An 18,611-nucleotide genomic window follows, 5' to 3' on the forward strand; every position below is an offset into this window, starting at 1 on the left:
CTACCTAAGGGGTGACATAGTGAGACTCTGTCTCAACGAAAAGGAGAGGGGATAACAAAATGCCCCATTAAGTATTACTGCTGATAGACAAACTTGAAGTCTGAAGTTTAAAGTAGAATTCTTTAACAGAACCTGCCCAATTCAATTAAACACATACAGTAATCATATAAAAAGTACTTTAAGAATATTCCTCAAAATGAAGCCTTGCTTCCCTTATAAAATGGAACTTCTTTAAGCTTAACAAGGTTTACAGTGGTTTCTATGACTAAATGCAGAAAACAAAGGTTCAAATGGCAATTGTACTACCAATCACCTGTGCCATCTTATCACGCTACCTTCAGACCTCATTTCCTGACCTCTAAAATAGAGGCCTTTCTAAACTCTAAAGTTCTAGATTCCATGATGGCAAGATTAGGAAGCTTCTAACTCAGCGGTTCTCAACCTGTGGGTCGCGGCCCCTTTGCAACAATGAAAATACATCCTGCATATCAGATATTTACATTACGATTCATAACAGTAGCAAAATTATAGTTATGAAGTCGCAACGAAAATAATTTTATGATTGGGGGTCACCACAACATGAGGAACTGTATTAAAGGGTCGCAGCATTGAGAGGCATTAGGAAGGCTGAGAACCACTGCTCTAACGGATCTATCTGCATCTACCCTCTCCTTCCCAATTATCCTTCCCACTAGCACTCATTTTCCTATTGCTGTTAAATTATCACAAACTCAGTTGCTTAAAACAACACAAATTTATTCTATTACAATTCTAGAGATCCTAGATATGAAATAACTTTACTTGGCTAAAAATCAAAGTATCAGCAGGGCTGCCTTCCAGGAGCTGCATTCCTTGGCTCAGGGTCCCCTCCTTTATCTTCAAAGCCAGCACTGTATCATCATCAGCAAATCTCTGACTCAGATCCCTGACTCTCCTAGCACCTTCTCTCACTTAGAAGAACCCTTGATGACACTGGCCACTTAGATAATTCAAGATACTCTCCCATCTTGGTATCCTTAATTTATATCTGAAAAGTCCCTTCTGCCATGTATGTTAAATAAATATTCAAAGGTTCTGGTGATTAAGAAGTGGACATATTTTGGGGAGCCTTCCTTCCGCCTACAACTATTTAGTTACATTAACTTGCTAATAAAAAACACTTAACAGGGCTCGGCGCCCAAAGCCCAGGGGTTAGGGTGCCAACCACATACAAGGGGGCTGGCAGGTTCAAACACGGCCCAGGCCTGCTAAACAACAATGACAGCAACAACAAATAGCAAACAGTTTGGCAATTTCTCAAAACATTAAACATTAATGAAGAGATTAAGCCTAAGCAATTCAGCTCATAAGTATATACCCAAAGGAAATGAAAGCATGTGTGCACACCAAAACTTGATGTTCATAGCGGCATTATTCAAAATAGCAAAAAAGTGGAAACAACTCAAATGTCAATAATGATAAATGGGTAAGTAAAATGTAGTATATACTGGAATATTATTCATCAATAAAAGGAACAAAGTACTGCTACATACTCTAACATGGATGAACACTGAAAATATTATGCTAATGCTGGGCACGGTGGCTCACGCCTGTAATCCTAGCACTCTGGGAGGCTGAGGCAGGTGGATCTCCTGAGCTCCGAAGTTTCAGACCAGCCTGAGTCAGAGAGAAAGCCTGTCTCTACTAAAAACAGAAAAACTAGCTGGGTATTGTGGTGGAGGCCTCTAGTCCCAGCTACTCGGGAGGCTGAGGCAGGAATTTGAGGTTGTTCTGAGCTGTGATACCACAGCATTCTACCAGGGTGACAGAATAAGACTCTGTCTCGGAGAAAAAAAAGAATATTATATGTGAATCCTAGTAAATGTGGAATGTAAAGGTCTTAGCAAAATAACTAAGAAAATGCCACGAAAGCTATGTAACTAGTGTGATGAAAATGTGTCAAACGGTCTATGAACCAAGCGTATGGTGCCCCATGAATGTACACAGCTATGATTTAATAAAAATAATAAATAAATAAATAAATAAAAAGGGCGGCGCCTGTGGCTCAGTGAGTAGGGCGCCGGCCCCATATGCCGAGGGTGGCAGGTTCAAGCCCAGCCCCGGCCAAACTGCAACAAAAAAATAGCCGGGCACTGTGGCGGGTGCCTGTAGTCCCAGCTGCTCGGGAGGCTGAGGCAGGAGAATCACGTAAGCCCAAGAGCTGGAGGTTGCTGTGAGCTGTGTGATGCCACGGCACTCTACCGAGGGCAGTAAAGTGAGACTCTGTCTCTACACAAAAAAAAAAAAAAGAAAGAAAAGAAAAAAAAGAATATTATGGTATGTGAAAAGCTAGCAATCACAAAAGGTCACATCTTGGAAGATTCCATATACACATATGTGAAATATCCAGAATAGGCAAATCAGTAAATGCAGAAAGTAGATAAAGTGGTTGCCATGGGTTGAAAGGAACAGGAATGGTGAGTGACTGCTAGTAGGTGTGGTATTTCCTTTTGGGATGATGAAAATGTTCCAAAGTTAGATAATGGTGATGATTACACATCTGTGTGTGTGTGTGTTTTAATATATATATTAAAAACCACTGTATCATACACCTTAAAGGAGAAAATTTTGTGGCATGTAAATCATATCTCAATAAAACTGTTCAAAAAATTCTATGGTACTCAGTTCACATGCAAAACTACTGGTAAACATAATTTATCTCCAGTAGTCTAGAGAGAAAATAAGTATATACGATATCTTCTAAGAACACACTTTTTTCTTTGTATGTTATATTTAACAGACGCCATCAAGTACACAGAAGAGCTATATGAATGCTCTTTGTTGGAAAGGTAAATGACTATTATCACAACATGCTGAGAAATTAATAATACACAATGGATAGCTCCTTATTTGGCACAAAACAAAATCTCCACGCCTTTAGTCTTCCTTCGAAACTTAGATTCATCCATCCTTTGAGACCCGGGCCCATTACTCCCAGGACAAAGTCGGCAGGAGGGCATTTCCACTATTCACCCCTCCTACCACTCTGCAGCACCATGCGCACTGCTTCCCATCCTCCTACCATCTGCTTTCTGCCTCAACAAATGCTGGGGACATTTTGCCCAACCAAGCGGTCCGTATTCTTCACAGCATGACTTAAGTCCTATCACAAAGAGTGTGGCAACCTGACATCCTGTGGCCTCTACAACACTCCTCATCACACAGGAAGTTTTCACCACCCCAATTCAACTAATTCATTCTTACAACAATAAAAATGAAGAGTCCTATACACGTTATCTTTTGTGGCCTTGATTCAATCCCTTTTCCATTTCATTCATAATTCCCTCACTTTAAGGAGATGATACAACGGCTTTCACCCAGAGTCTGGAAGAAGGTAACACTCATGCCAAATGACAGAGTGCCACCTAGTTGCAACACGGGGTAACTCACAGTGGCAATAGGAGGGCCACACTACTTAAACAGAAATGCACTGCAGGTAAAAATAAGAAGCCACTGTTCCACTTCGCAGGGCAATTTAATTTTTTCATATGTGCATCCTATTGCCTCAACTACATTACTTCACAAGTCTGACAGGTATTATTTGTTTCATGCATATATTATTCATTTAGTATTTACTAAATCAAACTCAATTTCTAAAGGGTCTTATAAGAATAAATTCCTGTGGTAGATGTTTGAACTTTTCCTTAATAACGTAATAGACTTATGGCATCAGAGTGTGAGTTTATTATAAGTAAAGAACATAAACAAATACAAGATAAAAAGAAAGCTATGATATACTCACATATAATGGAGCTTGCTGTGGATTAAGTTTCATGACCCAGGACACTGAAACAGAAATGAAAGAAATAAATGAGATTAAAAGTTGTTGCCAAAAATATAAACACTAACTACAGTCCCAAATGTCAAGCACAGCTCTTTTTAGTACAATCCCATGTCTAGGATTACTGCATACTCAACTGTATATTGTATACTAAGAGACTTGGGGAGTAAGGGAGGGCAAGGATGGCAGAATTCCTTGTATCCCAGACTCAATCTTTTCAAGTGGGGAGAAAATCTTTCCAATTGAAAAGTAAAGATAAATAGCTTCACTGTCACAGAAGTTTCAACAATAAACAGGATATTTAAAGCATTTACCAAAGCAAAATCATTGTATATTCAGTTACACTTTTACATAATCCCCCGAAACTCACAAAATGATGCTTCCCAGGTACTCACTCTAGTCTCATTAGGGAACTTGGGGGAAGGGGAAAGAAGAGGACCACTACAGTTCTTTTCCTTGCTGCCCCTCTCTCAGACAAGGAAGGCAACAGTTTGCCTGTAGCAAGTCAAAGTCATCACACTCCTCAAAATTAATAGCCAAATTTCTTTTTTTTGTTTTTTTGGTAAAGACAAGAGTCTCACTTTACCGCCCTCGGTAGAGTGCCATGACGTCACAGGACTCACAGCAACCTCCAGCTCTTGGACTTACACAATTCTCTTGCCTCAGCCTCCTGAGCAGCTGGGACTACAGAATAGCCAAATTTCTTAATGATTATTTTCACTAAATGAATTCTCACAAATCTTATTAAGAACTTTAGAGAAGACCTCCAGGATTGTATAACACATTCTTGAACATTATGAATAGCATGCAGCTCGGCACCCATAGCACAGTGGTTACGGTGCCAGCCACATACACCAAGGCTGGCAGGTTTGAACCCAGCCAGGCCAACTGCAAAACAACAACAACAACAACAACAACAAAAAGAACATTAAGAATAGCATGCACTTGGCTCAGCCCCTGTAGCTCAGTGAGTAGGGCACCAGCACTTTCACTGAAGCTGGTGGATTCAAGTCCAGCCCGGGGCCTGCTAAACAACGACAACTGCAACCAAAAAAAAAGCTGGGCATTATGGCGGGCGCCTGTAGTCCCAGCTACTCAGGAGGCTGAGGCAAGAGAATCACAGCCCAAGAGTTTGAGGTTGCTATGAGATATAACGCCATGGCACTCTACATGGGGGTGACATAGTGAGACTTTGTCTCAAAAAAAAAAAAAAAAAGAGTAACATGCACTTAAAAGTTTAACTTGATGATTTGATGAGGCCTTCACAGAGGCTAAAAAATTATGGTTCGGAAATCATAAACTTCACAATGATGGGTCCTTAGCCAAACATTCTGAATTTGAGTATTAGGTGATTTCAACCTCATAAGAGTCAAAGAAAACAAACCCAAGTAACTTAATTATAATTTAATCTAAGAGATTTCTTATTCATAATAAGTAAATTAAGGTACTTACTAGCCAGCAATATAAACACTATAAAAATGTCATTCCTACATAAAAAAAGAACAAGGAATACACTATACTGTCACATCACAGAAACCTCACTAACAATGAACTGAAATCCAAACAGCACAAACTGGAGGTTATTAATGACCAAATATTTACAGTAAAAGGCAGTGCCTTAGTGGCCATGCCTAACTTAAATAACCTAATTTAAATAACAGAACTTTCTCAATATTAAAATCCTCACAGGATCAAGATTCATGAAAAAAGCAGCTAGCTCACTGAGGGGGAAAAATTTTGTACCAGCCCACTTAAAACCAATTATCTCCAATCAACTGCAGGCCCCAGGCTTGGACATGTTCCCCCAGACAAAGGCAATGGGAAGCTGACAGGCAGGTGGTATCCCCGTGTTGACTAAGCCACCTCCATGCCCATCCCTATTCATTCTCCAGCCCACCCTACACACTATAGCCACACCTTTCTGCCTGCTTTGATTTAATGACTTTCTACCCTCAGGTGTTAAAATCACCTGCAGAAATCCACACTGAAAACCTGAGCTTGAGAAATGTAGCAATAACTAACTCCTTTAGCAGAAAAATAAAACTTGAGTTCAAGCCCATCAGATTCAAATAGCAAGCATGGATGAAAGAGAGCGACTCAAAGATTCCAAGTACTTTCTCGATGTATTAAATATCCATTTAATTTTAAATTAAGCTCACTGGCCTTATAATCACCTTTCCAGTCCTGTTCAGACTTGCCCGGGACAAAGGATTAAAAGAACCTATAAATTTATGACCCAATCTGCCTTAATTAACTTCTGAAGTGTCCTGCATCACAAGCAGAAAAAATATCAATGCAACTGATACAGGAATTAACACCTTGATAATCCATAAGGATTAGAGAAATCCATGGAAACAAATGAGTGACTTAACAGCCCCCTGCTGTTTCATGATTTGCCAAGAAACTTAGAATGACCACAAATACCAATTTACTTGAATGGTCCCCATGCACTTGAGTGAGAAAGCCAGTGAAACTCAGGTGGCTCTGAGGAAAGGCCAGTATCATCTGAATTGTTTAAAATTATGAACTCATCTAAACATATTTCAAAGCCAGAACCCATAGGAGTTGTTCTGATACAAGAATCAGAAGAGGGATGATGAAGTGTGTCTCAAAGGGACATGTCATTTTTATGGTGGCAACACACACTTCTGAAAAGAATGTATCTGTCCAAAGTAATCAAAGTAATGACCCCAGAAGGCTCCAGAAATGGACTGGTAAATTCAGGTTGCTTTTAGCCTTCTTCATGCTGGTACACAAGAGGAAAGATAAAAATAACATTTATAGAGCTTCATATTTAACATTATAAAATACAATAAAAATATGCTATTTCTTCCATTTCACTGGTGAAAAATTTAAGTCTTTCAAAGGTTAACATCAAAGTTGAAAAATTAACTGGGAGGGCCCAATTTCAAGACCAGTCTGATGTCAAAATGTGTTTTTCCCCCACATCATAAGAGGATCTCCTGCAAATAAATGACCTCAAATTTAAAAAGTGACTTGCCCCTCTACCTCTCACTCTCCTTCTACAAATTCTCCCTGACTTCGTTGTTACAATTCAACTATCACTGTGTACCTACCCACATGCCCGTGCAAGCTCCTCAATGCTGTCAGGGTGCAGAAGGAACAGACTAACTTTCTACCTTCAGAGACCTTATTCAGATAAATGAAACACTGAAATAAATGTTTTTCACCCACCTTTTGTGTGAAAAGGACTCTACCTAACAAAATCAAATATTTTGACCTGGTTATTTGTACCCTCATATTAACCTGAAATAAATTTGCTTTGCAAAAAAAGGAAAAAGAAAGAAATGTTTGTCAGATAGTAATAAGTTCTCCAGACAAAAATAAAACAAAGAAAGAGGAATAGCAAATGAAGGAAAAACCATTTTAAACAGGATGCTGAGGGATGGACACCTTGAGAAGGTGACATTTACCCCCAAGTACGCAAATGCAAGTAGTATCGATAACAGGAAAAAGGTGTTCTAAACTTAAACCTGCTGCAGTATCAAGAACTCAAGAGTTCTGGTGCAAAACCTTGCTGCATATATGGCAATAACTGATGTGCACATCTAAACACGTTATTGAGACCTGCGCTCTAAGGAAGAAGCACGTCACAGGAAGGCAGCCTCTGATAAGCAAACACACTTGGAACAAGACCTACATGCCAACAACTGTAAGGCTTGGCTTTGGCAAGAAATTTTTGGTCATTGCCTTTCCAAAAGGAAAATTAAAGAAGAGCACTACATCCATCCAGTGATTTCACCAAGGAATTTTAAGAAAGAAAATCCTACAATATCTTCCTTATCCAGCAACCAAGGAATGACTGTGCAAATTCACACAAGTTCACTGGGGCTGCTTTCCTGTATGTAACTCAAGGACAGTACATGACCGACACAGTGGGACTGTAAAGCTTGCCGAGTATTTGGAAGACTATGACAAGGAGGAAATATCACAATTCAAAGACTTAAATGATGTGGTTTCAGTAGAAAAACCAGCTAGCGTCGTGAGGAGTCACAAAGTTGAGGGGTATAAATTAATAAGCAGAAATACAGTAAGTATTTTTCCTCTTCCCTCATTTCCACTTAATTTCATTAATACTAAAAAAAGTTAATCATTTACTGCTATGACACATTTACTTTATGTCAAAACAGGACTCACCCAGTTTTAATGCAACTGTCTCAATTATATAAATTAACACTATCCCTCAATGCCTACCCATAACAAATCTCTTATAGTGTTGATTAAAATAACAATTGTGGCCAATCTCTTGCTATACTTTAATATAGAAATTATCAGACTTTTTCTTCATAGCGTACACTGTAGACACCACCACAACAACGTACCAACACTGGGTGTGCAAGACCTACAAAGATCAGTAAGAGCAAAAGTTTCGAAATTTCTGAAATTCATGCCACCTGCAAAAGAGTCTGTAGAAACTTAATTACTGTGCAAAACCACACAGAAACTCAGGCATGAGGTTGTACAGCTGTATGACTCGTCTGGGGAGAAGTAGGGAACAGAAAGCAATTCCACAAGCCAGTGTGCCTGAGCAAACGAATGCAAAACCTTAGCAGCTACTAAAAAGATCACACCTAAATTAAAACTGGTATCCTAGCAGCATTATACTTTAAGTTTTGCAGGTCTCCGTTAAACAATATGGAAATGAGTAGGTATGGCTGTTTCAATAAAACTTTATTTACAAAAAGAAGCAGCATGGTAGAATAAGCCAACAGGCAATTACATGCCAATCCCTGACTAGATACTAAGAAAATCAGATACCAAAACAGCCAAAGAAGCAGTTATGTCCCCATTTAATGGCTTTTTATGTCTCACAGATGTTTTAGCTTAAAAGAAAAATTACAGCTCAATATAGGAATGCAATAGGGTGTTGTACAGTATTATATAGACAAGAAATCAAATTAAATCCTAAATCTGCTACAGAATAACTGTATTACCTTGAGCAAGTCACTGAACTTGTCTAAATCTCATCTCCTTATTTATAAAAACAGTATAATAATGCTTGCCTAGGCTCAGCGCCTGTAGCTCAGTGAGCAGGGCACCAGCCACATACACTGAAGCTGGCAGGTTCGAACCAGGCCCAGGCCTGCTAAACAACAATGACAACCGCAACCAAAACATAGCCAGGCATTGTGGCAGGAGACTATAGTCCCAGTTACTCAGGAGGCTGAGGCAAGAGAATCGCTTAAGCACAAGAGTGTAAGGTTGCTGTGAGCTGTGACATCATGGCACCCTACCAAGGATGACATAATGAGACCCTATCTAAAAAATAATAATAATAACAATAATAATGCTTGCCTATACTATAGATATAGTACTATAGGTTATGGAAGGATTAAGAGAGATAATCCTGGCAAAGTTCCTAAGCACACTGCCAGGCACACGGTAGAAGCCACTGACTCTTCCTCTTGCTGAGTTCCGAGTCTCACTGGAAACTAACCAGTGACAAGATACTTTGAAATCCATAAAGTACCATGGCTTCAGACGCCTTTCTGACAACTTCTTAAAATATGTTGATGTGGCTCAACGGGGTGGGTGCTGGCCCCATATCCTGGAGGTGGTGGGTTCAAACCCAGCCCCAGCCAAAAAAAAAAAAAAAAAGTTGATGTGTAAGTTAAAATTCTAAAATATAACACAATAACTATAGAAACAATCTGGAGCAATAAATACAGAAATGTTAAGTGTATATCTCTGGGAATTACAGGGAATTTTCATTCCTGAATAATGTTTCTTAATCATAACTATTCAAACAAACAGATACTACTTTGGTAATCAGGAAGAAAACATTAAACACAGCACATCTGTTTTCAGTCTCCTAGTTCAGCTATTTACAATGGACTGGAAATGAGTGTAAAGATACTGTTTCCTAAATGTGCAAAACTAAAATCCACAATCTTTACTAAAGCACCCCAGAACCAATAAAGACAAAATAAGAAAGTCTGCACCCATATGTATAAGATAAATCAAATTCACTATTCTTTAGCCACTTCTACACATTATACCAGAGAAGTCTTTAACAGGTGCTTTGCCATGAAAGACATGACCCTCAAAGGGGGGATGGGGAATCACAGGCCCAACATCATAGCAGGTAATTATACTAGAAAATGTAAATCCTCTTGTACCTGTTAGCTTTCAGCTCATTTCCTACAGACCAGCTGTTGAGGTCTGACAAACCTGTCACTTCAGTTGACATTGTTGTTTTTTTGACCTTCTCAATAGGGAAGCTTGAAGATCCACATAAACAGATGTGCAAGCCAACCCCACACATAGTAGGGAAGGGGAAGTTGCAGGGGGACTCAGCCTAGGTGAACAGATGGTTTTACCTGCAGGCACTTCAACGGCAGACTGTGCTTCAAATGAATTTCCATGGACAGGGATCCTGCTATAGTCAATCCCTCAAAACCCACAAAAATTTACTGTTGAGAGTTAACATGGAAATGACAATGCATGCTCTGGATTCTTGTGAAAGTGTCAAAGTTCAGCTCTTCCTCAAGGAAAGAGGACCCAAAGACTTTCCTTCATTCTGCAGGATTGTGGGGTGGTGGCTATAACCTTGTTATGCACTGGTTGGGAGGCTGGGGTAGGGGCAGGAACTCTGGACAACAGAAAAAGAGGAGGCTTTTCCTATTAAAGATGCCAAATTCTACAAAAAAAGTTAACTACTCCATGGACCAAGTGTATTTCCTGAATAAGGCACTAAGACTTCCAAGAGGCTTATGAATGCTTTACATCTGTTTATAGCTGCATTAAGTAATAATTGAGCAGTTAGCTTGAAGCAATGATTCTCAAAACTTGGAGCACATTATCAGCTGAAAGCCTTGTTACATAATGCAGATAAGATTCTTGCTCCCACCACCAGACAGAATCCAAATCAGGAGACCACCAAGAAAAACAGCAAAGCACTGATCACGAACTGGGGACCAGAGTGGGGACCATCCAGAGCAGGCAGGACATGAAGGAGATGAAGAGTCCAAAACAGGATAATACCAGTAAAACGAAAAGAACACAGCGTTACAAAAAAAAAAAAAGAAAGAAAATACTTACCAATTCTGTATTACTAACAGACAATGATCCTTGGTTTAGGGCAGACACATACAAACAAAATATCAAAGTAGGCTCAGCGCATATATAGCTCAGTGGCAAGAGCGCCAGCCACATACACCAAAGCTGGTGGGTTCAAACCCAGCCTGGGCCCGCCAAATAACAATGACAACTACAACCAAAAAATAGCTGGGCGTTGTAGTGGGAACCTGTAGTCCCAGCTACCTGAGAGGCTAAGGGAAGAGAATCTCTTAAGCCCAGGAGTTTGAGGTTGCTGTGAGCTGTGACGCCACTGCACTCTACCAAGGGCAACAGCTTGAGACTCTGCCCTCAAAAAAAAGTAATTATCATGGAATTTAAAAAATCACAACTCTTACCATGAGAATAAAATAATAACTTAAAACAGTAAAAGAAATTTCCTTATATTCATCTTTAGAGTTTACTCTGAAATTCATATGAGAGAGTGCACCATAATCTTTTCAGCACTTAGGTCTTCCTTTTCCTTACATATGTTTATAATTATATGCCTGGCACATAAAGACTCAATGATTATAGATAATCATCTCATCTTTCTGAGCCTCTGGAATCTTCGATGTACTAAGCTAGTTACTGAGCTTTAGAGATAAATAATACATGATCCCTACCAATTTAGTGCTAAAAGAAACATATACATGTAAGAAGATAATTATATTATAGTATGAGATGTGCAGTAATAAAAATGTTACCAGGATCAGGAAGGAGCAATGAACTCCATACAGGGGGCTATGGGGGCGGGGGGGGGGGGGACAGATTACTGGAGGAAGCAAAACCATGAGGCAAGTTTTACCAAGTGGACACAGGAGGCAAAGCACACAGCAGAAGGAAGAGTGTGCAGGGGACATGAGGGCACCGTGAACTGCTGAGAATCACACAAAGGAGTGAGAGGAGCAAGCAGCGAGTGATGGAGAGTCTGAGCGGTACTCAGGCCAGTTCACATGTGACACAGCTGCGCAGCCTCAGCAGCTAAGGAAGGGAGAGAGAAGAAATATGCAAACCACTGTAGCACAACTTTACACTGTTTATTCACAACTGCAGGTTCAAAGATGCACAAAAAGTAGCACTGCAAAAGTTTGTAATGATGCAGATTCAACTCAAACCCAGACAGAGCAAGTACCTATTGGGGCCATAGCCAAAAAGGCTAGGCCAAACCCCATCAGAGCAACTTCCCTGAGGTCAGCCACAGCTGACTTCTCAGCCCAGAGACTGGAGTCCTCCAACCCCAATCCCTAGCCAAATCCCATCTGTCATAGGACCTTATAAGTAGAATGGGTCTCAGAAGCAGCCCAGATCATCCTCCTTCCCCAAGAAGGACTCTTTGCCAATCTGCCTGCCTCTCCTTGTAGACTTAAGTACCAGGGCCTTATCACCCTGAGAAAATCTTTCTATGCACCTCTGATTCAACCTTTCATTTTGTAGCACCCGAAGGTTCTTGTGGGATACCAACACCTTTTCTTCAGGGAATTCTAGGGCATGGCACTAAAACAGTAACCTTCCATGCCTTCAGAAAGGGAAAGAAAAGTATAAAAATAAAACGTGATCCCAGTCTCAGGGACACATTTAACCCCTCTTAGTTCTTCTAGACTAGTTTCCAACCTCCAAGGATTGAAAGTGGAGTCCTTTATCATAAGGACACTTGTACTAGACTGTTCATTGCAGCTCAATTTATAATCGCCAAAATGTGGAAACAGCCTAAATGCCCACCAACCCAGGAATGGATTAACAAGCTGTGGTATATGTATACCATGGAATACTATTCAGCTATTAAAAAAATGGAGACTTTACACCCTTTGTATTAACCTGGATGGAAGTGGAAGACATTATTCTTAGTAAAGCATTACAAGAATGGAGAAGCATGAATCCTATGTACTCAATTTTGATATGAGGACAATTAATGACAATTAAGGTCACGGTGGGGGTGGGGGAAGGGGAGAGCAGAGAGAGAAAGAAGGAGGGAAGGGTGGAGAAAGGAAGAGCAGAGAGAGGGAAGAAGGGAGCGGGGTGGGGCCCTGGTGTGTGCCACACCTTTTGGGGGCAAGACATTGCAAGAGGGACTTTACCTAACAAATACAATCAGTGTAACCTGGTTTATTGTACCCTCAATGAATCCCCAACAATAAAAAAATAAATAAAAATGAAAAAAAAAAAAAAAGAAAGTGGAGTCCTGCACCCTGGGGCCCATATGCCTACATGTAGCATCTACAGACACACAGGGCCAGGCCAGCACAGAGATTAAGCTCTCTAAATTTCCTCTATAAAAATTAAATATATTTTATACCAACTACAGGTAAGCCACTTTGATAAATAATGGATATTAAAAGAAGGGATGACTGCAGAGTCCTCATCTTAATTGGAGACAACCTTTCAGCATGTAAGAATTTTTTTAACAACTCCTAATAAAAGAATGTATGGAATGATCTCATTTTCTGAGAAAGAACAATATAATTCAGAAATGGAGACAAAAAGATATAGATTTGAGTTGTAACTGGCTCCCATTGGCTATATTATCTTGAACAAGGTACTTAACTGCCAGGCTGTATTTTTCTCTCTATAAACTGGAGATAAATAAGAATAAAAGAATAAAAAATGTTTAACACAATAGTAGGCAATAAGAAAATACTCAATAAATTCCTGTTCTTATTTTCTGGTATGAATTACATGACAAACTTCCATGGCACAAAATTCCTATCACATTCAACTCAAAAGTCTCTTGGACCATCCTAATAACTATGGTGATCCCTAATTCTAGATAAAGGGTAATGCTAAGGAAAATGTAGATCCCAACAGATATGGTGCTCTATTGAATATACTATTACTGGTCAGCTCCCAGAAGCCATCCGCACTCCCCCCACTAGCCCTCGGGTGCCTACAAATAAGTGTTCAGGGTCCCCTACTCTCTACATGGCCTTACTTAGCACTGCCCTTACCAACCCCAAACCTTCCATGCAGACTCTGTGTGCTCATCATCTTCAATGCAGCATGCTCAGTCCAGTCCTTGTGTCTTTGGTCATGCTAATACCCTCCACCCCTGCTGATTCTAATAATAGGACTTCTACTGATAATCTGGCCCACATTAACAGTAATAACTCATATGCTGTCTTTTATTGTTTTCTCTTTCATTTCTATGCTTGATTTCTCCCCCAACTTGTCTATTCTAAGCTACTGCATTGCGGATATCTTTTACAGCACCCCTCCACCCCATGACCACTCATGCAACAGCACTGGCACTCTGCTGAGCCCAAAATAAATACTAAAGGATGTGTTTGCCTTCAACATCAGAAATAAGCTTTTCTGCACTACAAGCAAGGGATCCATAGTTGTGTCAGTACAAAAATCAACCTATAAAAAAAAAAAAAAAGACTGAGATCAATCTAGCTCCAGAAGATTATTCTAGTAGCTCATTAAAGACAGTAGGTATGAATCTTTGCCAAGTGTTAAAAAATCCAGACTGAAGCAATTTGCTTAATCTGCCAAATAATAGAGGACCACAGTGGGAGAATTCAACATCATCTAACTAGACAACCTCAAAGCTAAGAGGAGGACAAAGAGCTACTTAACATTATACTTAGGAACCCACATGATGGTTGGTAGCTCTGGAAAGAGGAACACATGTACATGTTATTTCAATTCTCTTTTGGTATTTAACATAGGCTGTGGTTTCCTGCAAAAATGGTTTCTGCTGCTTTGCAAATATGCATACGGAGAAGAAAACTCCCAATAGCCATTCCACAGGTGATAGTTTTGCCACCAGCTGTATCCTGTTATCCAATGGCAACAGAACTATTAGCTGTCGGGAGGTCCGGAGAGCAAGACGATAAATTCAGTAAGTGCTGACACTCTTATCCCCATGGCAATAAGAATAAACTTTAAATTTAAAACAATTCATACACAGCTGGGCTTCATGTAAATTAACTTCAGTAGGAGTTAAAATAGATATCCAGGAAAGAGACTGCCAAATTCAAGCCTTTGTACTTCCTTCATTCTCCCCAACTTCTATCAACCAGAAAGGCAAGCAGCACAATGGGCTAAGCTAATTATAAGCCACCTGGAAACACTAAACATAGGCATGTGGGCTACCACACAAATGTGACTGAGGTGGATGACCTTACCTGGACATCTCACAGGGCAAGTTTAGGAATAATTTTCTTGGATATATTATGTAACAAAAGCACTATCAGATGATTCTCACAAGTAGCAGGCAGAAGACAAACAGATGCCAAAAAATGTCAATGTTAGCTTCCAAATTATAAAAATGATTTTCATGTTTTGAGGGTAAATATTGCCTTCAATGTTACGATTCCACTATACTAAGTCTTTAAATTAACATCTTGAGAACAATGACTTCAAGGGTGGTGGCAGTGATCAACACGGAAAGGAAAAGTTTTCAACAATGAAGACTGAATCAAAGAGGCCGGGCACTGTGGCTCACACCTGTAATCCTAGCACTGTAGGAGGCTGAAGCCAGTGGATTGCCTGAGCTCACCGGTTCAAAAAGACTAACCTGAGTAAGAGCAAAACCTGTCTCTAAAAATAGCCGGGCATTGTGGCGGGCGCCTGAAGTCCCAGCTACTCGGGAGGCTGAGGCAAGAGAATCACTTGGGCCCAAGAGTTTGAGGTTGCTGTGAGCTGTGACGCCACAGAACTCTAACTAGGACAACAAAGTGAGACTCTGTCTCCAAAAAAAACCCACTTCAAATACACTTATATGTCTCTTAGTAAATGAAAATGCTAAAAAGACCAAAAAACTCCAACATTTTCAGCAATACCTATAGAGGTTTTTTAAAATATACTGTGTAGGGTGGCGCCTGTGGCTCAAGGAGGAGGGCGCCGGTCCCATATGCCGGAGGTGGTGGGTTCAAACCCAGCCCCGGCCAAAAAAAAAAATATATATATATATATTGTGTTAATTGCTTAAATGAAAATTTTTATTTCTGATGAGGAATTTCTACTCTTAAGGCATCCCTGACTTGCTTATAATCCTTTGGAAAGGCATTCCTGTTCTTTATAACATACACTGAGTAGAGATTTAAAAAAAAAAAGTATGATGAATTGATTTTAGGCAATGAACTAGGACCAGTCAACTAAAATCATATGAAAATCAACCCTCCTTCTAACAATCTAGATATTTGTAGCAGAGAAACAGACTAGAGACAAAAGTTTGAGTGTCTGGAGTTATTCTTTTACTTAAAAAAGAAAAATTTCTGGGGCGGTGCCTGTGGCTCAGTGAGTAGGGCACCAGTCCCATATAACAAGGGTGGCGGGTTCAAACCCGGCCCCAGCCAAACTGCAACCAAAAAAAAAAAAAATAGCTGGGAGTTGTGGTAGACGCCTATAGTCCCAGCTACTTGAGAGGCTGGGGCAAGAGAATCGCCTAAACCCAGGAACTAGAGGTTGTTGTGAACCTACCGAGGGCGATAAAGACTCTGTCTCTACACACACAAAAAAAAATTTTTCTGATTGTTCTGAAATACAGTTTCTCAATCTATGGATAATGGGAAAGGCATCCCAGGGTAATCTTCCTCCAAATGACTTGCATGGCAATAGTAAAGGAGAGTGAATCTGCATTCATAGGAATCTACTACAGAGAAACAGGAAGTGCCATTCGCCTTTTTGAAGTGGAATTTATAAGAGTCGAGGTTAATTCTGTTTGGATATTAATAAAGATAATTCACTTTCAATTCACTTTTCAATTCAGACAAACTACTTCACAGAACAAAAGTAAGTTTAACAATGCTATGATAAAGAATTGGTAAAACTTAATCTCTTAAGTTTAAAGTCATTAATTAGGTTAGAAAAAACAAAGCATGAAGGCAGGGTGACACACGCCTGTAGCCCCAGCTACTCAGGAGGATCTCTTAAGTGCAGAAATATAAGTCCAGCCTGGACAACATAGTGAAACCTTGACTCTAAAAAAAAAAAAAAAAAAACAAAAAGGGGCGGCGCATGTGGCTTAGTGAGTAGGGCACCGACCCCATGGCAGGTTTAAATCTGGCCCTGGCCAAATTGCAACAAAAATAGCCAGGATTTGTGGCAGGCGCCTGTAGTCCCAGCTACTCATGAGGCTGAGGCAAGAAAATCACCTAAGCCCAAGAGCTGAAGGTTACTGTGAGCTGTGACGCCACAGCACTCTACTGAGGGTGACAAAGTGAGACTCTTATCTCTAAAAAAAAGATAAATAATTTTTTTAAAAAGGCTCAGTGCCCGTAGCACAGTGGTTATGGCACCAACCACATGCGCCAACGCTGGCAGGATCAAACCTGGTCCCGGCAAGCTAAAACAACAATGACAACTGCAACCAAAAAATAGCTGGGCATTGTGGCGGGCAACTGTAGTCCCAGCTACTTGGAAGGCTGAGGCAAGAGGATCACTTAAGCCCAAGTGTTTGAAGTTGCTGTGAGCTGTGACACTACTGCACTCTACCCAGGGCGATAGCTTGAGACTCTGTCTCAAAAAAAAAAAAAGCATAATATGCAAATTCTCATAACTCCATTAATTCTTTAAAAAATGGTTTAAAAATGATTTAACAGATGGCTTTTCATCAAATTATTTGAAAGTTACTGCCAGGGTAAATTTGGGTAATATACTTGCTCAGCATTTAAAAATAACAGATTTAAGGGGGCTGGGCATGGTGGCTCATGCCTGTACTTAGCACTCTTTGAGGCTAGGTGGGTGGACTGCCTGAGCTCACAGGTTCCAGCCAGAGCAAGACCCCCACCTCAAAAAATAGCCAGGGTTTTGGCAGACGCCTGTAGTCCCAGGTACTCCAGAGGCTGAGACAAGAGAATCACTTGAACCCAAGAGTTTGTTGTTGCTATGAGCTATGACAGCATGGTACTCTATCAAGGGTGACAACGTGAGACTCTGTCTAAATAAATAAACAACAACAAACAAGCAAGCAAGCAAGCCAGCCAGCCAGCTAGCCGCGGTGGCTCATACCTATAATCCTAGCACTTGGGAGGCTGAGGCAGGTGTATTGCCTGAGCTCATAGGTTCTAGCTCAGCCTGAACCAGAGCAAGACCCCATCTTTAAAATTAGCCAGGCATTGTGGTGGGCACCTATAATTCCCAGCTACTCAGGAGGCTGAGGCAAGGGGATTGCTTCAGCTCAAGAGTTTAAGGTTGCCGTGAGCTATGATGCCATAGCACTCTACCAAGGGCAACAAAGTGAGACTCTGTCACAAAAAATAAATACATACATAAATAAATAAAAAACAGATTTAAGAGAATCTCTGGTGAATATGCCCTGAATTTCGAATTTTATAAATTTCCCTTCTTTTTTTTTTTAAGTTTCTTACTATGCTGCCTAGGCTAGCCTCAAACTCCTGGGCTCAAGCAATCTTCATAATGAGCACATAATGAACACAACTGGCTACTTTTCCTGAAAACTGTTACAATCAACAAATACATTAATTTGGGAAAAAATTAAAGATTTCAGGCCACACTGTCCTAAAGTAAAACTACTGCTTTGCAGGCTTTCTTAACTCGATGTCAGTGGGAGAGGGAGGAGTAAGGTCCCATCAGGAGAGCAAATTCAATTTGGAAGGGGATGAGGAAGAGAGTATGTAAAGCATGCAAACAAAAAGTATTTGAAAAGCAACAAAGGGAAATAATTCAATTCAACAAATATTTTAGTGCATACTTAAGACAGAGATTGTAGACAGAACAAACTAAAAATAGTCCAAATAATCTCTCCAGA

The 18,611-nt window shown here is 40.2% G+C and overlaps 1 protein-coding gene across 10 annotated transcripts in view; it reads right to left on the reverse strand.

Moving 5' to 3' along the window:
- Window positions 1-18,611, reverse strand: part of AKAP13 (A-kinase anchoring protein 13) — a 317,276-nt gene that overhangs the window by 232,654 nt on the left and 66,011 nt on the right. For all 10 annotated transcript variants that reach the window (XM_053581736.1, XM_053581737.1, XM_053581741.1 and 7 more), the window contains one exon: window positions 3,782-3,825. In XM_053581736.1, coding sequence (XP_053437711.1) covers window positions 3,782-3,814 — 33 coding nt within the window. In that variant the 5' untranslated portion in view covers window positions 3,815-3,825. The remainder of the gene's footprint in view (window positions 1-3,781; window positions 3,826-18,611) is intronic.

This window comes from Nycticebus coucang, chromosome 2, assembly GCF_027406575.1.
Source record: "Nycticebus coucang isolate mNycCou1 chromosome 2, mNycCou1.pri, whole genome shotgun sequence".
NCBI lineage: Eukaryota > Metazoa > Chordata > Mammalia > Primates > Lorisidae > Nycticebus > Nycticebus coucang.